Here is a 27,701-nt window from a genome sequence, read left to right as displayed (position 1 = left end):
AACTTTGTGTTATTTAATCAATTTTTAAAAATAAAAACTAGTGATTATGGACCGAAATGGTCGACAGCGTGAAAGGAATAGTGAAACTTGTATGGAGATATTAAAAGTAGAAATGTCTAGTTAATTATTTTTTTTTAATTGTTAGTCTTCGGGTCGACCAAAATCGCATGTGATAAACATTTTGTGTAGTTTTAATTGTGTGAATAGTGCTATGGTATTGACGGGTAGTATTGTTTGCATGCTGGGGTAGTGATTGTCCTGACAAAGAGATGGGTACGTCTCAAAACCGGCAGATATAAAAATCTCAGTGAGTGGTTAGATACTAATATGTCTAAAATTTTTGTAAAAAAAAATTGAAAAAAGTATTTTTGTATCCAAATTAAATTAATATAAAAGGTCTTCTTCTTTTGTTAATTTTGCATTTTTTTATCAAAAAGGTTTTCTTACCTGTTGGCTTAGCTTGTAAAGGCTAAGGGTTAGGTTGAGGCTAGCTCTTTCACTATAGTATACTGTGTATCCCCACGCAGATCCACACCACTGTCCTTGAGGGGATGGCAAACCATCCTCTCTTATGGTCATGTGACCGTCGGGACAGCCTTCGGACGTGAAAGACACGAACTTGCCAACGGTAAACGTATCGAAGGTCAGCTGAAACAAGAAAAAACGAAAAATTAGGACCATAATGCCATATGAAAAACCGTCATGTTTTTTGCACGCGAACCGTCTAGCGTGTAGGGTAATTTTTTGTCAGATAATAACAAAGATCCAATATAAAAAATACAAAAAACAATATTTTTAATAATTTAATCATATCAATCATTTTAGTGCATTGAATAATTTATATCATTAATAACACGATGCCTTTATGTATCATTAAATTTTGGGTGCCTTGCAACAACAACAAAAAATACAATTCACGTACGATTTTATTTTTATTTTTATAAAACATAAATATATATTTATCAATAACATAATAACTTCCATGCATATGCTGAAATATGTTGTATAGTTTAAAATAAATTTCAAATTGTCCGCCTCCTTAGTGTGCATCAGCATGCTAAACTACTTATTATTCTGGAGGTCCTGGATTCGATTCTCATAAGGGGAGGGTCAAATAAATAAAAGTGATTTTTTTACTTTAATATTTATTCATTATTACTCTAAACCTGAGGTGGAGGGGTGATCGTCGTTCTTTTAAGTGTTAACTATCGAGATAACACTGCGTTTATATGGTGCAGTGCCAGAAAGAACGAAGATTAATTTCAAATGAAAAAATAAACACATGTGAGTGTGTCCAAATCTTTGTTCACAATTTCCGGGTTTGCCTCAACTTAGGAGTTATTTATATCAATATTATTTATTATTCTATCTGTCCGCCTCCGTAGTGTAATGGTCAGCACGCTCGGCTACCGTTCTGGAGGTCCCGGGTTCAATTCCCAGGGAGGGTCAAATAAATATAAGAGATTTTTTCACTGTAATATTTATTCAATATTATCCTGGACTGGTACCTGAAGCGGAGGGCTGATCACCTTTCCTTCATGTGTAAACGATCAAGATAACTCTGCGTTTATATGACGCAGTGCCCTATGCACCATTGGGGTGCGGATAAGGGTTTTATTATTATTATTTATTGATATCTTAATGAAGGTGTTTGATTTTAAATAAATATAAACTTACAAAGTCCAAACGAAGGTGATTAGCATGTGAAAGGAGGTGTCAATTTAAACTTAAATACTACTTCCGAAATTTGAGTAGTGTGGTTGTGAATCATGGGTAAAATGGTAAATGTTACACGTGTAAAAAATGAACACTTAAACCAGCCTATGATAGGCCGTACGCACTGTATTCTTATTTATTTATGTATAAATATTCATAAGAAAGATTGATATTTAAATAAAATATTTATTATAAATGTCTCAACTAATAAAATATTACATTACTTTTCAAAAGAAGTATGTAATTTGAGTGAGAATACAGGTTGTTGTTGGATTTCTTTCGTATGTTAGTTGAAATTGTAATGGATTTCGAATTTTGGTTGAGTTTTACCCACAGTCGAGAATTTGGGAATATAGCTTACTGAAGATGGTGTGATCAATAAAAAAATAATTCACACATATAATAATATAAAGCTATTGTGAATGCAAAAATGAAATAGTGGTATTTACTAATTAAAACATTAATTAAAAACATATAATAATTGTTTTACAAGAGAGATTAAAATAAAATTTTAATTTTAGAAACTTCTATTTTGATCAGTTGAATACTAACAATTAATTAATATTTCATCCGTAGAGTAAATGATCAGGTGTCTGATAATAACAAAAAAAGTTGAAAAATAAATACATAAACTACTAGCTCATTTCATGATAAAAACATTCGAAAGATTTTTAGTATTTTTTTTATGAAGTGAGTTTGTTGAATATTGACATTAAATCAAGTTCTTAATAGTATTAAGAAATCAATGAACTGACTGCTTGAGCAGTTAAAATTTAATTATGTAAGAAGGCCGAAGACCAGAAATACTGTATCAGGTGTGATTTGTTTATGTAATATATTTACATTAATTTTTGAGTACGGAAATATGAAATAAAGTAAGCAGTAAAAAGTGCCAGAATAATTTCAATTTTTTGTATTCACAAAACAAACTTGTGTTTTAAACTATTTAAAATAAAAAAAAATACTTGCCAAATGCATGATAAAAAAATATTAATAAATCCGTATTAACACCACAATACATTTTTTTGCAAAAATACGCACATATATCGCTGACTCCTTTCAAGAACGTCATAAATCAAAAATCGTCGATTTTCAGTTATGCTTGTTTTCGGAATGCCTAAAAATGTACTATATCCCAGCAAAAGATGCATATTTTTAACTTAATATTTACCCGCTACGGGACAGAAAGTGTTGTTTTTGCATTTTGAAGAAAAGGTATTGTTTAATTATTTTTATAAATATACTAAATATTTTTCAAATGGAGAAAAAACCTCCAGGTTTTACCTAAAAAAATGTTGCACAGTAAAAAGTCCAATAAGTGGCTTGATATTTATTTTAAATACATTGTATTATATTTTTAAACTTCAAAAACGTTCTGTTGAAAAATCAAGTTTTTTGATTTATGACGTTCTTGAAAGGAGTGAGCGATATGTATTTGAATAATGATGAGAAAAATGACGTTTTCAATATGCATTTTTATAAATTTATACAATATAGGGGAGAGGTTCGCACCTTGGGCCGTTTTTTTTTCCAAGTCGCATAAAATGTTTTTTTGACAAAGTACGTATTTTTTATTGAACCGAATAGAAAGGTTATTTACGATCAAACTGTTAGAACTTGCATATTCTTCTCCATCTATATTGAGATGTCGAAACATGCTTCTTGTAATTATTATATTTATCAAATGAGTTTGAAAAAAATAAAACATTTTAAATTTAAGTTTTACTTAGTAAATACCACTTTTTCATTCAATATACTGTGACACGTGTTTCAATGCATATCACATCATTTTTAAAATTATGTGAAATGCAAATAGTGGTATTTACCAAGTAAAATTTAAATTAAAAATGGATAGATTTAACCACAAAGTGACTGCAGAATCAATTAATGAAGAAAAAAACAGTTTGATAACGTATTTTGTGTATTGAAAGCATGTTTTGTGGTATGGTAATAAAACACTTTTTTTCCATAAAAGTATAAGGACACACTCAAAATGTTTTAAATACGTTATGCATCGTCATCGTCTCAGTTTGCTGGCTATACGAGTAGGTACACGATTAAAAAGTCGTTATGAATGACATCTCGTTCCAATGCCAGAACGGCAGTTGAACATTCGACAAGTAGGTAATAACGAATCGTTGTATTAAAAAGAGTCTGTCTCGTTCGAGATTCTTATAAAGTCAGAACCTTTTCCAAGTTACCCAATGATATAATAGCATTCACAGTAAAATGCTACGGCATTTGTAACTCGCAGTTCAGTATCTCCGTTCGACCAATGGTGCATCCGCTGTGTTCTTTGCACTTAAAACACTACCTGAGTTTTCATTATTACAACTGCATAATTTTAAAGTGATAGTTATCTTATTTGTGATATTTTGTATTGATTGTGAAATTGATATTAAATTATTAAGACAAAGTGTTATAAATGATGCAAAAAATTAATGATTACAAAATTTAATTAACTTCTGAATTTATCAAGTGATACCTGTTAGGCTCATTCGAGGTTAGTATTGTTTATGTTTATGTTTATATATATATATATATATATATATATATATATATATATATATATATATATATATATATATATATATATATATATATATATATATATATATATATATATATAAATATATATATTTATATATACATTATTATATATAAAAACATATATTTATAAAATCAAATAACAATTACACAGTTTTTTACACAAGTATTTTATTTGACAAGTGAAAAAATGTTCGTCCAGCATACGGATTTCGCCACGAAAAAAATGACAGTTACTCTCATGGGGTTGATAACTAACATTACATTAGTTTTATAATGTTTTCAAAACCCCATAAAGTCAAACACTTTAGTATAAAGCCAATTGTTTCAATTCGAATCAAAACATAAGATTTGTATGTGTTTAAATTTCAACAAAAAAATGTGTGGATATAGATGAAGAAAATAAAGGAATAAAGAGAAAAAAATGAAAGAGAAGATGATTACATGTTTTAATAACATTGATTTTAATAGGTAAAAATTAAATTTGAATAAATATCGCCATTTAAAGCGAGTAAAAAAATGACCAACTTCTACGAATTTCATTTTTTTAAAAAAATTAATAATGAAGGGATTATACACCGGACCATTCGTCGGAAAATTTTCTTTACTTAAGAATTATACTAGGCAAAGTAGAAATGCTTTAAGATGAAAAATAAGTTGATTTTTAGTGATGAATTGGTGCAAAATGACTAACAAAAGAAAAATTAAAAAAAAAACATTGATATTACAAAATGAAACCAGGAAATAATTATATTGAAATTGAACAAATAGATTAGTTTGAGCGTTGAACACATTCAAATGTTTTTTTATTACTTAATAAAACAATGTAACAGCTTTTTTTATAACAGGTTTTTCATATATCCTTATTATTTATTTTGAATTCAACAATAAAATAACTAGCCTTTATTTTCAATGTATCACAAAAACGTGGGACAAAAAATATTTACGAATATTCGTTTTGTATCTTTATTTTTCTCTGCTATGTTTAAAAAAATATATAAGTGTGATTGGATTGTGTTGTATGCATGCAAACGATCATTACTGGTTTAATTCACAAAACCTTTCGTTAATATTACACTTAAGACTGTACATTTTAAACTAAACAAATGTTTGTCCACCTCCGTGGTGTAATGGTTAGCGTATTTGGCTAACATGCTGAAGGTCTCGGGTTCGACTCCCAGGGGGATCAAATAAATATTAGTGATTTTTTCACTCGAATATTTATTCAATATTACCCTGGACTGGTTTCCGAAGCGGAGGGCTGATCATGTGTAAACAATCATGATAACACACTGTGTTTATATGATGCAGTGCCCTATGCACCATCGGGTGCGGATAAGGGCTTGAATGGTAAGAACAGCTTTAATCATAAACCGAAAAAATATAAAAAAAATTATTACAGGTATGAAATTGAAAAATTATATAATGGAAAATATTTAAAAAGAGAAATAGTTAATTACAAATAAATGTTAAAAATGGATTTATTTTAAATAAAAAAATTATGATCTTCTCCTTATCATTCATCGTTTACTTTGTGTAATACCACTTAAAACTGGTATTTCACAAAGTGAACGATAAATGATAAGGAGAGTGTAACACGTTTTAAATATACAAAATATGTAAATGATCGTTTGTATAATATCTGAAATCTCCGCATATCACTGGTTAATTTAAAATGTTAATATAAATTTTGCGTTTAAATATGCGCGTAATTTTATATACATCCGTTACATGATCAAAAAAACTATTTTTTTTAAATCACTCGTAAACGAATAGGCTTAGTAAAAAAAATCCATAGGTAAAAACTTATTCTATTCAGAAAAAAATTGACAGCGTTTAAGCAAATATCGATTGATGAAAATTACAGTAATGTTAAAAATTTTACTTTTACTCAAAATAATTTGTGATTTTTTTTGCAGATGAATTTGTGGGGATTCTATTCCATTCTTATACTGCTGCTCATCCAACAATGTTGTTCCTACCGCATATTAGCGACGTTCTCCGTATCCGTAAAATCCCACTTCTTGAACTTCAAACCGATACTTCTGGAACTCGCCAAAAGGGGACACCATGTTACTGTACTCACTGTGTTTGAGGAGAAGAATCCACCTCCAAACTACGAGCAAATAGTCGTTGACAAGAAGCTCTTTTGGGATTTTAGTGAGGATTTTAATTAATTTTAATTTTTACATACATTTGTTTAAATTACGTTCTCTGTCCAGTTTTCATTTATTTGTTTTTCAGTCATATGATTAAAGATATAAGTAAAACAATTTTATATATTGACACAAAATTAATCAAGCTTTTGTAAAATGTTATAATTTTTGCAAACGGCGTTGTACGTCAATCATATTTGACATTTGTCAACAAGATAGCTGTAGTATTCAAACAAATTCAGAGTGCTGCAAAATTAATCATCCAATTATGTTTTTCAACAACGTTTTTACTTAAAAAAAAATTGAGCAGTAAAAATCTTTATCTGGACATTTACAATTTTTTGTAAGTGAAAAAGATGATATCTTTCAAGTGACTGCTTCAACTATTGATACATATATGTGCCCGTTTTATCAATCTGCAGTTGTCTTGTTCACAAATGTCAAATTTCATTGACTTACGACGCCATTTGAAAAAACTATAACATCTTCAGATAGGGTGATTATTTTTGTGGTACCCTGTAGGTGTCTCAACTTGAGATAACATCTGACATTTTTATACAAGAGCAATTTATTAAATAACTCCTCGTATGTTAAAAAGATCCAAAACCATTGAATTACTTGTATTTTTTTTAAATTATTCAATATTAATGTTCAATAATGGGTAGAATAATATTCGTTAAAATAAAGTGATCAGGCCGGCCAAACGCCAGGTCGTAAGATGCTCAGACTTATGTCTTCTTTCGTATCAAATGATTATGTATGTAGATGATTCATATCAAGTTTAGACACGAAAATAAAATAAATTGTAATGATTACAGAAGAATTCGTAACGTAAAATGAAATAATTTATTAAAATAAAAAAAAAAAGTCCTATAGCATAATAATAATGTAAATTCATAAGTTTTTAAAACAAAGATAATTGTGGATAGAACAAAGATGAATATGATGAAAAGCTAATTTTACTTTTTTGCTTATTCAGAAAGCCATCTTATAGTATAAAAAAAAATACTTTTTGAATCTTTTTATTAGTTTGACTATGAGATATCGACCAACCATCTGAATTTTAACTCCAATTTATTTAATCGTTCTGAATGTATCTTATGTATTACTCCCTGAAATTTATTTGAAACAATATTTAGAATATAAAAAACAAAGAAAAACAAATCGTATCGGGTTGTGGTCCTGTGGTTTGTGTCGCAGACTCTTCAGTCTGAGTTTGTGAGCTCGAATCCACAATTTGGTACCTATTTCAAATAATGAGGCGCTTAAGCTCACAGAAATACCATGAAATTGGAGCATTTTTGTAAGTGATAAAATCACAAATATTTCTCTTACTTTAAAAAAATAAAAATAAAATAAATATCGCAAAAGGCCGATATCATCGTAAGATAGCCGATTATAAACCAAAATATTTATGATGTTATAATATCTCTTCAGTTCACTTCACTAAAGTCACTTGCGATATTATTCGACCGTGATGAAATTATTATGTAATCTTTCCAGTTGGACAAGAGCCCGATATCTTCGCACTGGAGAAAGTAAACATAGAGGGAATGCTGAATCTTGCATGGGACGCAGTGTACTTTACAAACGAAGCCGTATTCAACTCCACAAATCTTCAACACTTCATAAAGAATGACAAATCCCACTACGACCTAATATTCGTGGAGACTTTCTACCAAGAGTCAATGTACATGTTCGCCCATAAGTACAACGCGCCAATTGTCGGCATATGCGCCATGGGGTTCGCGCAATTCATCGGCGAAACAAAAGGAAATCCACTCGTCATCCCATACATGTCCCACGAATTTTCCGGCTACAGTAAAAAGCTATCATTTTTGGACAGAATTAGTAACCTCTATTCAACCACCTACGATTTGTTCTGGAGACACTTTTATTTGCTGCCGAGACATCAAAAATTGTCAGAGAGACATTTCGGCCATTTGCCAGGACCTTTACCGAGTCTAGAACAGCTGGAAAGAAATATATCGATCATTCTGATAAACACCCATTTCAGTTATGATATTGTAAGGCCTTACGTTCCAGGGATTGTAGAAATCGGTGGGGTTCATATTCAAAAGCCACAGAAATTACCCGAGGTAAGAAAATTCATGCTTTCAAAGATGTTATATTTATATCTATCTATCTATCTATCTATCTATCTATATATATATATATATATATATATATATATATATATATATATATATATATATATATATATATATATATATATATATATATATATATATATATATATATATATATATATATATATATATATATATATATATATATATATATATATATATATATATATATATGTATACATCTTTTTTTTTTCTCAAATAATATAATTAACTTCAGTTTTGTCCAAGTTCATTTCACGATTTTATGATTAATGTTTTTTTTGTGCTGTCTATGAGACTGACTCGCTGTATTACTTCCCTGTGTGCATGTGACCGTGACTTGTCCGATTTATGATATTTTTCTGTCGCTTACTCTCTTTATCGATAATCAACCTACACAGATCGGAAGAGATTTTCATTTTCTGTAAAAAAAATCCTGATTTCTGTGTATGATAATCAATATAAGATATATAATTCTAATACGATAATGTTATTTAGTTGTGAATTTAGTTCACGATCGCTATATATCAATTCATCAATCAAATTTAGATTAAGTAGTAGGTAGTGGACCCAAAGTAAAAAAAGTGAAGTATTCGAAATAAACATGCATTATTCATCCAGCCCCCAGTATTGAAAAAAAAAATCTTGTTTTTTTTTCAAAATAAAATTGATGACCCCTGGTTTGTACTATAGTAATGCATATTGTTAGCGTATAATAAAAACAAAGCATATTATTTTTGACATCTCATCAAAGATGAAGAAGAATATGGATGTCTGGGCATTTACGGGGCTGACGACCGTCATAGGCTGGTTTAAGTGATCACTTTACACACGTGAAACATTCACCAATTCTACCCATTATTGACAACCACACTACTAAAATTCTTGGAAGTTCTGTATATATGAACCAATTTAGAAACCTTGTTCTTGAATCACTAGAACTTCACTAGAGACATCTATACTTACATCTCACCAATAGATCACACAAAATATTTTTCAAATGAAAAAAGTCACACAGTAAAAAGTTCAATTTGTAAAAGTATTGTTTAATTATTTTTTCAAATAAACTTAATATTTTTGAAATGGAGAAAAGACCTTTAGGTTTCACCTAAAAAGATCTGTTGCACAGAAAAAGTTCAATAAGTGGCTCGATATTTATTTTTTATACGTTTTATTATATTCTTAAACTTTAAAATCGATCTCATGAAAAATCAAGTTCTTTTTAATTATGATGTTGTTGAAAGGAGTGAGCGATATGTAGGAGTATATAATTTATTTAAACTTTATGTACAGAAAATAAATAGTAGAAAATATAGTACATTATCGTTGAACATGTCAAAGGTCAAGCGTTGGACATTTATGTAAAAGGTCACCGTTTTGACAAATTTCCTGAAATTTCTTTTTTGAATAAGACTTTTCAAAAAGTGTGGTTTAGTCCTGACCCTTAATCTTTTGAATAATGATTTTTGTTTCAGAAAATGCAAAAGTTCTTGGATGGTGCAAAAGAGGGAGCGATTGTTTTTATTTGTGGATCAAACGTACAATTAAAAAATATGCCCAAGGAGAAATTGGATATATTTTTAAATGTTTTCAAAAAATTAAAGCAGCGAGTCATTTGGAAGTGGGAAGAAGACGCGTTCGAAGATAAACCATCGAATGTAATGATTGGAAAGTGGCTTCCACAAAATGACATTCTTGGTATGTTTCGCCAGAATTTTTAATTTCTCCACTATATAACACTCTAGTTGTATATATTTTACATTTTAAAAGCATCGTGAACTTTGTGGTACGGAAAAAAGTTTTATAGTAATAAACTTTTTTTTTTATTTCTACATAGATGAGGAAAAATATGGAAGTCTAAGTATATACAGGGCTTATGGTATGTCAAAGGCTTTATAAAATGTGCCACAAAGTATCTGCGGAAAACATTTAAGAAATGCCATAGGCTGGTTATATGATTACTTTACATACGTGCAATATTTACCGTTCTACCCATGATTGACAATCACACTACTAAATTTTTTGGAACTTCTATTTATGCAAGCCATCTCATTATTACCCAAGTTCTGTACATGTTAAAAATAATGAAAAACAACATAATTATATCCAGCTATAATAATTTTAGATATTGAAAAAAATATATATTTTGAAATATATTACATACATAAGAGTAACATATGTATTTTTCCCTATTCCATTACTCATTTAAAGATTAACGTTAACAATGTACCGACAATTAAAAAACAATAAAGTGGGTAAAAAAATACGTAATAACAAAATTAGAGAATGAAATACAGTAAAAATAATATATATTTTTAAAACCCTTAGTCAGAACAATAGTAAAAAAAACAATACTGAAACACAAATGAGAAAGTAAAAAAAGATAAAAATTAATCAAATCAATAAACGGGTATAGTAAGTAGACATATAAAAGCACACAACATACAGTTTAGTGAATACTCAATATGACAAAATTGTTCACAGCACATCTGAACGTCAAACTCTTCATTACACACGGAGGCCTCCTCAGCACCCAGGAAGCCGTATATCATGGGGTCCCAATACTGGGATTCCCATTCTACGGGGACCAGTTCCTCAATCTTGAGAAGGTTCAAGAGTCCGGATATGGAATGAAGATGTCCTTCGCAGACTTGACTGAGTCCAAATTCTCTGACGCTATAAACGAGATCTTGAATGATCCAAAATACTCGACAAAAGCAAAAGACTTATCAAAGAGATTCAGAGACCGGCCCAATTCGGCGATGGATACAGCCATTTTCTGGATCGAGTATGTGATAAGACACAAAGGTGCGTCTTTCCTGAGGTCTCCGATTTTGGACATGACTTGGTTTGAATTTCACATGATCGATGTGGCGGCGTTAATTGTATTAATTTTCGCCATTATTTTGGTAATCGTTTATACAATTTTGAAAGTCTTACTGAGAATAAAAAAATGTTTGTTAAATGGAAGTTGCCGTAATAATACTAAGAAAAACGATTGATTTTTAAAATTGTTTCACAATATGTAAGCAACATAAAAAAGTATGTTCAATCACACATGTATGTAACATATATTAAATACAAACTTTGAATTTTATTTCCCATTTTTTAAATTCGTTATTTCGTTCAGCAGCTACTTTGCGGTATAAATATATATATTTTTTAAATAATTGTATTTTATACAGCTTATTATATGACACGTTTTCATCATATTTATCACATGATTACGTATGTGTTAATGCTATTGAGTGCATCGAAACACGTGACCCAATATATATGTGGTATTTTCAAATGAAATGTTTAATTTTCAAATCAATTAATAATATATGTACAGTGGCGTGCGTTCCGTATTGTCATATAAGCAGTGCCTTCTATACTTCAGTGTACAAATGGAAAAGTGTGATAGCTGAAGAAATGTGGATTTCATCATTAAAAAAACTATGCGATTACTTGGTTTCCTTTCAACGATATGACACATTTTATTAAATTTTATTTAGATATTTTGTGATTTAAAATAAATTAAATTTTTTTATATATTTTTTTTACTGCCTACCCTCTTCACTATAGGTCCCTTTTTATGTCACCTATTTTGATATTAGTTTGAAATTCGCAGTTTGGAGATATCTGGTAGAATTAAATGTGTAAAAGCTCATTAAAAGCAAAATAAACTTAATTTCCTTCTCGCAAAACCTTTGCTATAAATAAATTTTTAATAAATCCAAATACAAATTTCATGGAGATGTGAACAGTTTTATTTTTACACGATTAAAAAATATTTCTTTTCAAACGCCGTGTACTACTAATCTTAAATGATTTCTCGTAATTATATAATGTTTACGGTAGCCATACCATGTTATAACAACAAAATGATAAGATATTATTATTTCTTTATACCAATTACCTACTTTTCTTATCATAAATATAACAGTGTTGCACATTTATGTTTCAATGTGTTTATAATGAAATTAATTTTAAATATTTAATGATTATAATCAAAACATAAAATTGAAATAATAAATCGTGATAATTTTAAATAAGAGTGAAATATTCTTGAATAAATATGTATCTTAAAAAAACGTTTTATTATTAGTTTAAAAATCTTTGATTCATGTCAAATTGTTCTCACTTTGAAACTTAATAAAGTACTAAATATAGTAATTTGTCACCATTTTTTATATTGACAAATTATATATTATATAATTTTACGTGTTAGATTTTTGTTGATCTTTTTGTAAAGGTAATTATTTTCAAGCGCTGTAAAAAAAATACATTAAGAATATAAAATATATTTGAATATTCAGAAACGTTAAACATCTTTCTTCTTCTTCTAACCTTTATCCGCATCAAATGGTGTATAGGGCACTGCGTCGTATAGAAGCAGTGTAATCTTGATCCTTAAATACTCAAAGGAAATGTTATCAGCCTTCCGCTTTAGGTACTAGTCCAGAGTCATATTAAATAAATATTAGACTGAAAAATCAAAATATTTTTATTTGACCCTCTTGGGAATTGAACCCGGGACCTCCAGCAAAATAGCCTAGCGTGCTAACCACTATGCTATGAGAGTGGAATAAACATCTTTAATACGAGGATATCCCTAAAACCCTTTTTTATCAATTGGCAAAAGTTGACCAGTTAATCTGAATTAAACTTATTAACTTATAAACTTATTAAATAAAACCATTTTATTTTAACTACTTTTTATATATAAAGTAATTAAAACAAAGGTATTTTATTTTATAAATTTTATAAAATGTGCCAAAAAGTATCTGCAAAAAATGTTTAAGAAATTGATCTGAATTAACTTAAACTATATTTGGATGGAATTAAAAATATGAAGCTTCGAAGACGCATGTGTAAGGTGATATTTTATGAACAAAGAAATTAACTTTTTTACATTGCTTAAAACATCATAATAAAATATTTTGTTTAATCGTGGTCAGAATGATATATTAATATAATACTGTATTTGTTCAAATTTATATCAAGGTTAAATTTCAAATGACTTAGTTAATGAATAGTTAAGTGACCATTTATTACGTTTTATTTAAAGAAAATAAAAAAAATCCTGTTAATAATACATCTACTTATATTTTCTAAGGAATGTCTAAGAAATACTTAATCTAAATAAAGAATCTTCAAAAATTTTCGCAACTTATTATTCGCCAAAAGGTTGGGCTTCAAATTTTATGAAACTAATTAACATACCTTTTGAAATGCGATATTGAAAAATTCTCGCCCCATCCGAGAGATGGCGCTATCCTATTTCAGGTGGATCAAGTTTATAAATCGATGAAATTTAAATAATATTTACTCAAAGAAGTTGACTTATTTTCGAATGCTCTTAAGAAAATGAAACAGGAAATTAATTGTAATTTGAGAACGGTAAATTTACAGGAAAATGCCACAGTATATTAGTTGAAAATTGATGCCTCCAAATTATATTCAGGTCAAAGTTTGCAAATCAGAAATTCGGTTTAATTCAAGTGTTAATAATTATTTGTTTTCAATCACATTAATTGATTTTGTAATCACTGTGCTGTAATTTATATAAAATATCCATTTTTAATTTAAATTTAACCTTTTAAATACCACCATTTCTTGAAATTTATTGAGACACGTATTTTGATGAATTTTGCATCATACGATGTTTGAAATTCATATCAAATGCATCAAAAAAAGTGTAACAATAAATTTAAAGAATAAGCGGTATTTACTAGGTGAATTGAAAATAAATTTATGGAAAAACATTTAAGGAAAAAATATCAACATGGAAAATGTAAATTGATTGATTTATTAAGACTTAAGGCAAATTACAAAAATAAAATAAAATTTTTCAAAGATATTAATAAATATTAAATTCTAATAAATGTACATGATGTCCCCGGTTTGATTCCCGAATGGAGTAAAATAAATAATGGTCAATTTTGAATTTAAGACAATTAAAACCAATTTCTTTAAAATCTTTATTTAGACCTCTTTTTTTGTTTCGGTTGTTTTAATTTTTTTTCGTATTCTTTTCCTTTTTAAAGTCCAAAATTAGAGGTGCACGTATTGAAATATTTTATGCTTTTACCCATAAATAAATATAGTACTAATTTGTTTATTCCCCGTTAGAGTACGTAAAGAGAATAGAATCCCACACCACTCTGGCACACTGAAATGTGAGTTCATTGCCGTAAAGAAGTATATCATATTTCTTGTTATTGTATTAAGAATAAAATAAAATAAATTTCTTGGCCTGAAATGACTCATTTGACCATTTGCATTCCAACTGATCGACAACACTAATCAAGTTATTTATGTAACGATGTTTATAGTTAATATCATAATAAATAAATAGTTATATCTGCATTCTATTCAATTTGATATCTAATGGCACAATTTAAATGGGTACGCAAAAAAAGTTTCCTTTTTATAAATATGTTAAAAATAGTTTTTTTTTGCTGCCCATTTTAACATTTATAACAATGTCAAAATATAAATTTAAATACAAAAATATTGTAAAATAAAGAAATTTTCTACTCTGGACTGGTTAGACTCGCATATGTATCTATAATATACAATAGTAAAACAATATAAATGTTTAAAAAAATTGTTACTCTGAACTTGACAGACTTTCATATGCATCAAAGAGTATTGTAAACTAGTTTGAACGCTTAAGAATTTTTTTACTCTGGATTTAATAGACTTGCGTATGCATCAAAAATAGTAAAACAAAATAATTGTAATTAAAATTTAACTTTGTTTTAAAATCAATTTAAAATTACAGTGAAATTTTAATAATAAAATGGAAAATCACAAAGTTTGTGCTTTAAATATAAATTATACAAAATACATGAAAAAATGTTAATCTGGACTTGACAAACATGCAAAAGCGTCGAGAAAATTGTAAATTAATATAAATGATCGAAAAATTCGTTTATCTGGACTTAACAGACATGCATATGCATGAATAATATTAAAATATTATAAAAATGTTTAAGAAATTTGATACTCTAAATTTGACAGACGTATATATGCATAATGTCCGCCTCCGTAGTGTTATGGTCAGCATGTTCGGCTACCGTTCTGGAGGTCCCGGGTTCGATTCCCAAGGGGGGTAAAATAAATAAAAGTGATTTTTTCACTGTAATATTTATTCAATATTACCATGGACTGGTACCTGAAGCGGAGGGCTGATCACCTTTCCTTCATGTGTAAACGATCAATTTAACACTGCGTTTATATGAAGCAGTGCCCTATGCACCATTGGGGTGCGGATAAGGGTTTTATTTTATTTTTTTATTTATATATGCATCAAAAATATTATTAAACAAAATAAATGTTTCAGAAATTCGTCACTCTGGACTTGACAGACTTGCATATGCATCGAGAGTATTGTAACACAAAATACGAAACCTGTTTTTGAGCACCGCATACGAGTCAACTATTACAGCACGTAGGTATACATGAATCATATATCTGAACCAGTGGCGGTACTTCCCTAGAAGCCCAAAAGCCCGGTTTGCCTATAAACTCCAAATAAAAATGACTAAATCTAGACCAAATTATTAAAAATACATATTTAATGTGTGACTGTTTTTAAATTATCGCACGCTTATTTGATTATAAACCACTATGCATGCCATTATATGGTGATGGTACTTATTGGTAATGGTAGATATCTGAGGAAGATATTTTATTAAAGTGAACATTTTCTTTATTTAAAGGCGATGGCTATACTTTACAAAAGCTACATGTATGCATATTTTTACAATTATTACAATACATTGTTTATATTTATAATACTTTCTGGGTGCTTACTATACTGGGAATGATATGAGGTGAAGAAATTATAGGTACATCATATATTCACGAATGTGAAAAATAATGGGTTTGCCTTACTGGTAAACCCTAGGCACGCCACTGATCTGAAAATACACAAAATGATCTTGTATTAAGTTCATATACATTTATATAACATGTAACGTTTACAATCTCAGTAGAACTCGGTACACGCATTACTCGACAGCATTACGCGAGTGCGGTATATATTTTTACTCTCACAGACAATTACGAACTGATTAATTTATTATAACATTTTTTTAATAGTAGCGCTTAAATTAAGTATGAAGTTCACAAACATATCCTTTTGACTTGTGTGGTGAAAAATAAGAATTTCTTTTTTTTTAAAGGTTCGTACGCACTTTTTTTTGCTTTATTAAAATATCAAACCATAAATGTTGACAGTATCTTTGGATTATTGAGGTTAACACAGTACTCCAAAAATGACAAAATAGTTATTAAATTTGGTAAACATTAAATGTATTTAATAACAAACTTAATAAAAAATTATTTCAATATGTTGAATTATTAATAATACCTTTTTTATTTTAAAAAGACGTAAATTTAACACAAAAAAGTTTATTTTATAAATATTTTGTTCAATTCAGTACAGTTTTTTTATTCAATGCAAAATATATTAAAATGAATAATTTCTTAAAAAGAGAACAACAAAAAATACCATTACTATAGTAAAGTATCATAAATACAACGATTTGTTTTAAATAAATAAATTTCAAAAACTTGCGACGAGAAACACATGAATGTAATTTTATTCCGAACATTGAGGTTCATATTGCATTAACATACATTATGTACCATATTTAAAATATTTTTTTTTTAATAAATATAAATTGTTATGTTTGACATACCGCAATCGAAAATATTAGTCTGAGTATGAGTCAAATAATTGCTTAAATTACATGTCTCATGCCTACAATATGTATTTATTTATGCAACTTTTTATAAAGCTCGTCAGAAACATGGCAAAAGTTGGCCTTTATCTGAAAAAAAATCTAATGCGGAAGCAAATACAGGCGTTCGTTTTTTGTGACAGTACATATAATTGCAGTACCTATATATCACTCACTCCTTTCAAGAACGTCATAAATAAATAGAAAACTTGATTTTTCAGGAGATCGTTTAAAGTTTAACTAACTAACTAACTAACCATCACGCCGCTTCCCCGCAGGGGTAGGCAGAGAGAATAGAGCGCCACACCACTCTGTTCTTGCAAACATTCTTCGCCTCTTCCACGTTCATGCATCTCCTCATACATACCCGCCGATTGTTACGACTCCTAACCTGACCACTTTCAAGTATTTGGCATACCTGATCGTGCCATGTTTTTCTCGGTCTTCCTCTGCTTCTTTTACCGCTAACATTCGCCTCATAAATTTGTTTTACCGTTCTTTCCTCACTCATTCGTTCTACATGTCCAAACCATCTCAACACACCTTTCTTAATTTTATCGATAATGCTTATCTCAGCTTTGCATTTCTTCCTTATTTCACTATTCGTATATATACCATACATCGTTTTGTCGCACATTCTTCTGAGAGATCGCATTTCGACTGCATTCAGTCTACTTTCATCCTTCTTTTGCCAACTCCATGTTTCACTTCCATACATTAGAATTGGAACCAGGTTTTAACCACCATCGTTTTAAGTTTAAAGTTTAAAAATATAATTCAATGTATTAAAAATAAATATCAAGCCACTATTGAACTTTTTACTATGCAACACATCTTTTTAGGTAAAACCTGTAGGTTTTTTCTCCATTTGAAAAATATTTAGTCTATTTAAAAAAATAATTAAACAATACTTTTTCTTCAAAATGCAAAACGAACTCTTTCTGCCCTACAGCGGGTAAATATTAAGTTAAAAATATACCGCTTTTGCTGGGATAAAGTACATTTTCTGGGCATTCCGAAAACATGTACAACTGAAAATTTACGTTTTTTGATTTATGACGTTGTTGAAAGGAGTGAGCGATATTTGTAATTGCACCACTGATATTTCATACTGAATATATATTTCAACAGCGTATCAAAGACTTGGTATTCAATCAGTTAGTGACTCCTTTCAATAATCTAACGATATAATTTATTGTTAAGGAAAAAAGATTAAAAAAATCCAAATTGTTAGGAAACCCCCAGTAAAAATGTTAATCCCCGAAACCGATAAAATGTTACCAATCAACATATCAAAGTAAAAGAAACTTACAGGCGATCGGTATGTTTTAAAATATTTATCCAAAATAATCTTTGTATACTCGTATTATTTGGGATGTACGTGATTAATCAAACACTCGATAATAATAAAAAATACAAGTATAGAAAAATGGATGTACTTATTATTAAAATAAAGTTTTATATTATTTAAAAAAAATAATATTAGATTTTTTTGTGAGGAAGATTTGGAATTAATTGTAAGCTTATCAATAAAACTACTTAAATAATTTCAGGTAAGTTTAATCATACGAATGGAGATTACCTTTTGTATGTATTTTTCCTATATGGTCCATCAGACATTTCTCGGGAGTTATAGATTAAATGATAAGATATTTCAATCACTAATTCAAAATGGTGATAGACCAATCCTTTCTGCGAATTTTCAAACTAAGTCAAATTGATTAATTTGTAAAACAATGATCTTTTACAACACAATGTTTTGTTACATTGAAATTATAACGTATTTCGATTTATTATCAGTGTCTCAATATAAAATGAAGCATTTATCGTTTTTACATGAAAAATTCGGAGTACACATTCCAGTACGACTTGGAATTTTGGCTGGCTTATATGATCATTTCTGGCTTATATGGTCTTGGATTCCTTTCACATGCGAGTAGTTATTTATAGATTTGGAAATATGGATGATTTTCTGTCTACTTTTATTTAACACACATTTATTAAACATTTATTATTTTGTCCGCCTCCGTAGTGTAATGGTCAGCACGCTCGGCTACCGTTCTGGAGGTCCCGGGTTCGATTCCCAAGGGGGGTAAAATAAATATAAGTGATTTTTTCACTGTCATATTTATTCAATATTACCCTGGACTGGTACCTGAAGCGGAGGGCTGATCACCTTTCCTTCATGTGTAAACCATCAAGATAACACTGCGTTTATATGACGCAGTGCCCTATGCACCATTGGGGTGCGGATAAGGGTTTTATTATTATTATTATTATTTATTAAAAGTTCACTAAAATGTTCTACCTACCTTTATCCATCCCTATTGATGCATAGGGCACTGCATCGTATTATGGCAGTGATATTTTGATCGTTATTTATATTACAGCAAGGTGATCAATTTTGCGCTACTGTGCATTTCAGTGCACCATTCTTCATAACTCTATTCCCAGTTTTCCTTCACCTTTTTATATCTTTGTTCCTTCCATCACTTGAAAACATACGTTCAAAGTTCACGAAATTATCTACCAGTTTCAATATTTCCACATTTACTACTATTAAATATCCAGATCTACATTCATCTCTTTCAAAAACCACGACATTGGATTTTTCAACATATATCAGAAAATCACTTTCCTTGCACACATTATACTTGCCTTTAACAACAGCGCCTATAATCCAATATTTATTATTTATTTTTGCTTTTCTATGCTTCTAGATGGATAGCACATTTTTGAGAATATTTCTACTCGCGTTAGTTATTCTCCCAGAATGCTCTCCCGCCAGGATATTGGCGTTGATTCCTTTCACAGGAAAGTCTCACTACATTAACATCCAGCCGATCCTGCAGGAACTGGCCGAGCGAGGACACGAGTTGACAGTTGTTACTACTCACTATGAGAAAAAACCTCTTCCCAACTATCATCAAATAATATTGGACAACAGGACATTTTGGGATTCATGTAAGTCGAAAATACTGTTAAGAATTATGAGATGTTTTAAAAGAGATCAAGCAGTTAGCGATCACTTTATTTACTTTGTAATGTTAACCATTATTGAACATTTATATTGTATTTGTTCGCCTCCGTAGTGTAATGGTCAGCACGCTTGGCTACCGTTCTGGAGGTCCCGGGTTCGATTCCCAGAGGGGGTCAAATAAATATAAGTCATTTTTACACTGTAATATTTATTCAATATTACCCTGGACTGGTACCTGAAGCGGAAGGCTGATCACCTTTCCTTCATGTGTAAACGATTGAGATAACACTACGTTTATATGAAGCAGTGCCCTATGCACCATTGGGGTGCGGATAAAGGTTTTATTATTATTTTATTATTATATTGTATATATGGATTATTTAACGGGAGAACGAAGGCGGTTGGAGGCGTTTGAAATGTGATGCCACAGGCGCATGTTGGGGATTCATTGGTCGGAATATGTAGGGAACAACGAGGTATGAAGTAGGGCTGGTGAGGTCATAATATAAAACACCCATGTCTACTTCTTACGATTGTTGAAGACATGTACGAAGGCGCAAACTACAGATGACAACTCATCTTAACCTACATGAACCAAATTATCTCCGACATGCGTTGTAGTGGATATGCCGAGTTGAAGAGACGAGCGGAGTATAGAGGTGGGTGGAGGCTGCCAATGAAAGAAGTAAACCAATCATAACAAATATTGTTACCCACAAAGAAGAGAAAAATTTTAACAACCGGATTCCCAGATTTCCACATTCTCTTTCTATAAAAAGTGCTTCATCTCCATTGAAACATGTAATCTTTTGTGATGTTTGAATTTCAGAAAACATATAATACATGACGTTTGAGAGAAAAAAAAAATAAACACATAAGATAATAAAGTAAAATCTATTTAAAAAATAGCATTCATAAAAATATAGAAAAACAATATGGTTTTTAATAAAATGATAAAAACGATTTTAGTAGAAGTGAAAGATATTAAATCTGCATTAAGTTTCAAGTGTAATTATAAAAGAAATATTTATTCCCAAATTATTTTAATATACCCACATAATGCGAATGTTTTAACGACTTTAAATGGCGTACTTTCCGTTTTATATTTTTATGTTGGTATTGTCAATAGTATTTTCCGTTAGCCAAGATCCGTTCATTGTTGGTTTTCGGCTGCACACCAAAGTGGCATAAATCACTCTGTCTCTATCATATGTTATCCTGTCGCGTATTTTCGTTTTATTTATATTATTACAATTCATCATGGCGTCTCGAAGTGAGGCTACATACCTTCGTGCAATATCGCCAGGTTGGCAATTCTCCTATATCAATGGTCTGTCGATTCTAAAATCACCTTTTTCGAGGTTAGAATTATGAAAATACAAGGTAATTGGCCAAATACATTCGTGAAAACATTCGTGAGTGTGCACCAGGCATAATATATTGATGCATAAGATAACCACATACCTGGACTTAAAAATATGGGTCACTATAATGATACCATAATAGTACATATGTTTGTTTATCTAGATAACGAATGTAGAATTAAAACGTAAGGCAATGATTATAACATTATACTTTTTGAATACGCTTATACAAGTACCAGGTGATCAGAAGAGGTAATATGTTTAATTGAATTTCTACATAAATATAACGTAAATGTTTGTTCGCTCAAAATCACAATTCTCCTAAAGTTAATCATCGATTTCTTTGAAATCACACTCAATTATACACTCGAAAACCTGCATGTTTTTTTCCATTTATGAAATAAAAATGTAAATGTTTATTTAATCAAAATCGTTAATCTTCTAAAGTAATTCACCGATTTTTTTCATAAACACGTATGTGGATTATGCCTATGACAGGTGAAATCATGTTTAAAAAAATCAGTTTTGACCGCAATGGCAGCGTCATCTGTTGAAGGTTATATCCTTCATCCAATTCTAATCATTGATCATGGCAGAAAGCGTGTTTCTTGACAGATTCTAAAATATTCCATGCCCACAAGTATCCTGAAATTAAACATTTTATTATTGTGTGATTTCTTTTGGCTTTTTTTATTTTACCAGAATGAGCCATAGAAACGCGTGGCAGGGTGCAGCTAGTTGAAAAAATAAAATAAAAACATCTTGATTTTTAGTTGGAGAAAACATGGACAAGTTCTCATTCGAGAACATGGCATTCCCTAAGGAAATGAAACTACTCTGGGACGGCACTTACTTCAGCACCGAGGTTGCATTCAATTCAACGTCTCTTCAAAATTTCATACAAAACGACAATTCAAAATTCGATTTGATATTTATGGAACTGTTCTTCCAAGAGGCATTCTTCATGTTTGCCCATAAGTATAAGGCCCCCATAGTGGCGATCAGCACGATGGGATTCACCCAGTATTCTGGCGAATTCATGGGGAACCCTTTGCAGATGTCGTACATGCCCCATGAATTCCTGTCGACGGAGAAAAACATGAATCTCTGGATGAGATTGAAAAATGTATTTTACACCGCCTACGATCTTCTCGGGAGAAAATTTTACCTGCAACCAAAACACGAAAATCTTTTGAAGAGCCATTTCAAGAACCTACCAAGGCCTTTGCCTAGTCTCAGCGAATTGGAAAGAAATGTGTCTGTAGTGCTTATAAACACCCACTACAGTATTGACACGATAAGACCTCACGTACCTGGGATAGTGGAAATCGGAGGTGTTCATATTAAGCCACCGAAGAATTTATCAGAGGTGAGAAGTTCGCTTATTACTTAGTCTCCAAATTAGGAGTAATTTCCGGACCATAAAATTTAATTAGAGGCGATTAATTCGTAACCTAATGAACGAATTTAACCACCGCTCTTAATTGCTTGAAATAACCAGATATATGATATGAAATTCTAAATCCGTACGAAATTTTGTAATGTAATTAAATTTGTTAAAATTGAATCACAAAATATGTGGTTTTTCGTAAATTACCGAGAAATATACATACCTGATTACTTTACATTTTACATATCAGGGTCCTTGGGGTAGTAGCAATCTACAAAAATGGTACTTAATAAAATATCAAAAATTATAATTTTTATTTTAACCAAATAAGATAGTAAATTTATAATTTCATTACTCGACTTGGCAGCTACTTTGTGGTAAAATTTATTAATGTTTAATTTGAATGTTAATGTTTAAACTATGAGCATTATTGTAACGTGTGTTTCGAAGCATTTAGCATCGTAACTTGACATCGTAGATTGATAATGATACTAAAGGCATCGAAACATGTGCCACAATACATAGCGGTATTAACCCAGAAAATTTTAATTTAAAAAAAATATCCCAATATATTTGATGCATTATTTTAAATAAAAAATACTTTAACAATACCTACTACTTTTCAGTTTATTTATGTTAAGAAGACTAGTTTTGAGAAATACGGATGTTCTTATAAAAAGATAAAAATACAAAATTCTTGAAAATAGTCACGTTCACATTAATAAGCTCAAAAGTGGTCTAACACAAGTATTTTTTGTGTGTTCCAATCATCATGTTATTTGACAAAGTTAATGGTTAATCATCCTATAATATTTATATATCTTTACACTTTCAGACTCTTCAAAAATTTCTCGATGAAGCTAAGCACGGAGTGGTATTTTTCTCTCTGGGATCGAATCTCAAAAGCAAGGACATGCCTAAACAAAAGATAGAAATGTTCCTGAAAGTATTTTCAAAACTGAAACAGCGAGTGCTCTGGAAGTGGGAAGATGAACATATGGCCGGGAAACCAGACAATGTTCTAACTGGACCTTGGCTACCGCAAACAGATATTTTAGGTAACTATTAAAAAAATGATTTTCCAAGTAAACTTTGAAAAGTAAATTTCAATAAATAATAAATAATAATTGAGTACTTTGTACGTTTAAAAAGAAGTAAGACTACATTACACACGACATTTTTAAAATGTTTACCCATTATTTCAACATTTTAAACAATACATCAATATTTAAAATATACATTAGAATTGCGAACTTATCTTTTTACCCTCGCGGAAAATGAGTATTAAAAATAGCATCATTAATGACTCTTAAACTGATATTTTTTGGTAATAACTATCCATTTAAACTTTCTTGAAATTCATTGTAACGCGTGTTCCCGTTTTTGAAAATAATATGGAATCCATCGAAACACGTGTAATAAAATATATTTTTTTTAAATGTGGTATTCAGTAAAATTTAAATAAAAAAATAACAGTCCAAACAAAACTATTATTTTTAATGATCTAACATATATCCCCTCGTAAATTGTGTTGGCTAGGGTTCAATTCCCATGGGGTTAAAATAAATTAAGTTTATTTTACACTCTAATATTTATTTAATATCTATGAAATAAATATTAGAGTGAGCAAAACAAAAATAATCTACTACAATGGTTTTGTATTATGTTCACTCCTCCATAATATATATTTTTATGGAAAATACGTTTATCTTGCAATTCATAAAAAAAAACCTTTTCATCAATAAGTACCTTCCATTTCACTTAATATTCTCGCTTAAACTATTTCTTTAGTACTTCCTCACTTATCCTATCGGCTGCTGTTGGTAAGAGAATGTAATTGTATATTGTTTGCTAGTTCTAACATTCTTCTTTTATTTGGAGATATCGTTCCTCCTTAATCTTTAGTAGTGAATTATTTAATAAAATAAACATTGAAGTAAAATCTAATTTCTGAAGTGCTTTATTTGTTTAATTCAAAGTAAAACGCTTATATTTCAGCACATCCAAACATCAAGGTCTTCATCTTCCACGGAGGACTTCTCAGTACATTGGAGGCAATACACTTCGGAACTCCCGTTATTGGGATACCAGTTTATGGAGACCAACATTTGAATTCAGCAAGAACAGAAAGCCTCGGGTTCGGTATCAAACTAGCCTTTTCTACCCTCACAGAGGAAGCTATTACAAAAGCTTTAGAAAAAATCCTCACCAACTCGTCTTACGCCGAAAGCGCTCGAGAGCTTTCAATTCGGTTCAGAGACAGGCCGAAATCAGCCATGGACACGGCGATATATTGGATAGAGTACGTCATCAAGCACAAAGGAGCAAGTTTCATGAGGTCACCAGTGCTGGATATAAGATGGTATGAATACCACATGATAGATGCGATTTTCGTTATACTTTTAGTGATTTTGGTGGTCGTAAGAGTGTTAGCCACAAGTGCTAAATTTGTGTTCAGGAAATTTTCAAAGCTATGGAGAAAATTGTCTAAAGAAACCAAAGCGAAAAGAAAACGAGATTAATGTCATATAATTCAAGAATGAACAGTAAAAATATTTTTATTTATTGATTGTACATATTTTACATTAATTTGCAACGCCTAAAAAATCAGTACAATTATATTTATACATTATTTTAATTATTATATCCAAAATATACATAAATGAAGAATTTTACAAAGAGTTATCGCAAATAAACAACGAAAAAATCGATCGCAGTTTACTAAGCAGGTACTGGTTCACATGTGTAAAAAAACTGTAAAATTGTTAAATTTAGTATGAAAGTAAATCCATCATCAAAATAAATATTTCTTGAATATTTCCCACATATTATAATAGATAATATTAAATTTAATTCATTGTATAAAGTTAATGCCATTATTTTGTTTTAACCGATATCCTGATTTCATATTTGAAGAAATGAAAAGAATCTACATCACAAAATTTTTATTATTTTTGAAACATGTTCCTCAACTGCTTAGAAGACCATGAAGATGACAGGTGACAAGACTCCTGTCTCCTCCTTTCTTCTGCAAGGTCATCAGAGAAAGGTAATTCGCTTAGATAGAAAAGGTATTACTGAAGAGGGATGAGTTTAATTGAAGGATGGATAGGGTTTTCTCCTAAGAAAAACGATAGTCCAAGTTTCGCTTCCATATAATAGTATATTCCAGACTAGAGTTATATATCTGGAACGCCAAATTAATTATGTTTTGACTCACATTTTTCTGTGAACCATAGTTCATGGAAAATATCACGATATTTTCCATCATCTGAAGGGATTTTTGAGTAAGTTACAGAGTCAATTCATTACTTAACCATGAGTTATCTTAGAGTTGTGGTCGATATTATTATCAGTGCAAACAGAAATAAGCTCAATTGGTGTTTAAAAATATATGATAAAGGAGAATTCCGCTCCGAGATATTTCGTTTCTTTGAAACGGTCGAAATATGTTTGTATATAAGAGAGCAAATATTTGATTATCTTGAGAGACTTAGCACGATAATTCGAGGAAGGTACTTGTGCTTAAGATAGGGGAATTATGAATGATAAGAAAATTATTTTGAAACAATTTTCCTACAAAGAAAAATAAAGACTCAAGAAGATATATATAATTTAATCCATTTTATTTTTGAGACAAAGTTATCAAGAATTATTATATAATTTATTTTAAGGTTTGCAGTCTATTTTTATACAAAATATTTTTTTCTTCATTTGACATTTATGAATAAATGTTTTACTTCGAAAGAATTATGCGCATTAGGTTACAGCAGTTTGTATGAGTACGTTTATTCAACCCCGAGTAATATGTATAACCATTCCCGTTATTCTTAATTTCTTACGCAACATATCCCCTACATTTATTTTCCTAAACATCAGTTATTTTCTTAACTGCTTATTCATCTACGCCCTCTTTATCCCATCAAACACAATCCACTTCTATATCCAAGAATCTGGAGCTACAGACTGATGACCTTACCTTCATATATATTAATGATCGAGTTGACATATAAAGTCGAACTGATTCGGTATCCTATGCGTCATCAGGGTGCGGACACGATTTAAAAAAAGTGATGTTATCAGCTGTAACAAATTAAATATAAAAGTATAACTAGGTACTGTAAAAGACCTTATTTGTTTATTTATTAATTTAAACACTAACAGTTTCGAGAACCATAGATGTTCTCGTGAACAGGTGAAAATATGAACATTGTAAAAACCCCTAAAGCAATTACCTTATTTTGTATTTGATGCTCTCAAAACTAGTCGTATTTACATTAATAAACTAACAAAAGTGGTATTAAAAGTGTTTTATTTTTAAATTAAAATCATCATACAATTCAACAAAGTAAAAGCCAAATTTATAATAATATAGATGTGACAATACTATTCATCCTAAACCCGAATTTTCGGAGTTTATAATCGGGTAATAAGTGCCACCGGAATATAAGTAAATAACATTGAGAATATATAATATCAACATGAATGTGTGGGCAAGCAAAGTCTCCATATGTCACCAACTTAGTAAAATTCTGTTTCTTTTAATCAAAATTATTAAAATAATGAGTTAAAATTGAAAAATGATTAAAAAAATCTAATTTAAAATCAATCATTTCAAATTGTTATATTTTTTTTAAAAGTAAATATGTTATCCGATATTTTTCACCAAAATCCAATCAAC

General features: G+C 29.8%; 2 protein-coding genes across 2 annotated transcripts in view; one reads left to right on the top strand and one right to left on the bottom strand.

Moving 5' to 3' along the window:
* The window catches only part of LOC148307969 (uncharacterized), a 416,767-nt gene that overhangs the window by 116,858 nt on the left and 272,208 nt on the right, over positions 1–27,701 (bottom strand). Inside the window, exon 4 of the mRNA XM_088262474.1 lies at positions 448–648. Within this exon, the coding sequence (XP_088118600.1) occupies positions 448–648 (201 nt within the window). The remainder of the gene's footprint in view (positions 1–447; positions 649–27,701) is intronic.
* On the top strand, positions 3,822–27,338 carry LOC148307973 (UDP-glycosyltransferase UGT5-like). The gene is made up of 7 exons (XM_088262444.1): positions 3,822–4,219; positions 6,183–6,423; positions 7,923–8,518; positions 20,127–20,250; positions 22,404–22,999; positions 23,856–24,078; positions 25,019–27,338. The coding sequence occupies exons 2-7, from the start codon at positions 6,183–6,185 to the stop codon at positions 25,540–25,542; spliced, it is 2,304 nt and encodes a 767-aa protein (XP_088118570.1). The 5' UTR covers positions 3,822–4,219; the 3' UTR covers positions 25,543–27,338.

This window comes from Brachycentrus maculatus, unplaced genomic scaffold (genome assembly GCF_059751285.1).
Source record: "Brachycentrus maculatus isolate JH-2025_06_01 unplaced genomic scaffold, ASM5975128v1 h1tg000180l, whole genome shotgun sequence".
NCBI lineage: Eukaryota > Metazoa > Arthropoda > Insecta > Trichoptera > Brachycentridae > Brachycentrus > Brachycentrus maculatus.
This window is presented reverse-complemented; position numbering and strand designations above follow the sequence as displayed.

What these genes read in the sequence shown, in the direction of transcription:
- LOC148307973 (XM_088262444.1), top strand. Translation starts at nt 6,183, where the DNA reads ATGAATTTGTGGGGATTCTATTCCATTCTTATACTGCTGCTCATCCAA. An exon ending in AGCCACAGAAATTACCCGAG is followed by an intron (nt 8,519 to 20,126) that starts GTAAGAAAATTC and finishes ATTAACATCCAG; the next exon opens with CCGATCCTGCAGGAACTGGC. An exon ending in ACCGCAAACAGATATTTTAG is followed by an intron (nt 24,079 to 25,018) that starts GTAACTATTAAA and finishes CTTATATTTCAG; the next exon opens with CACATCCAAACATCAAGGTC.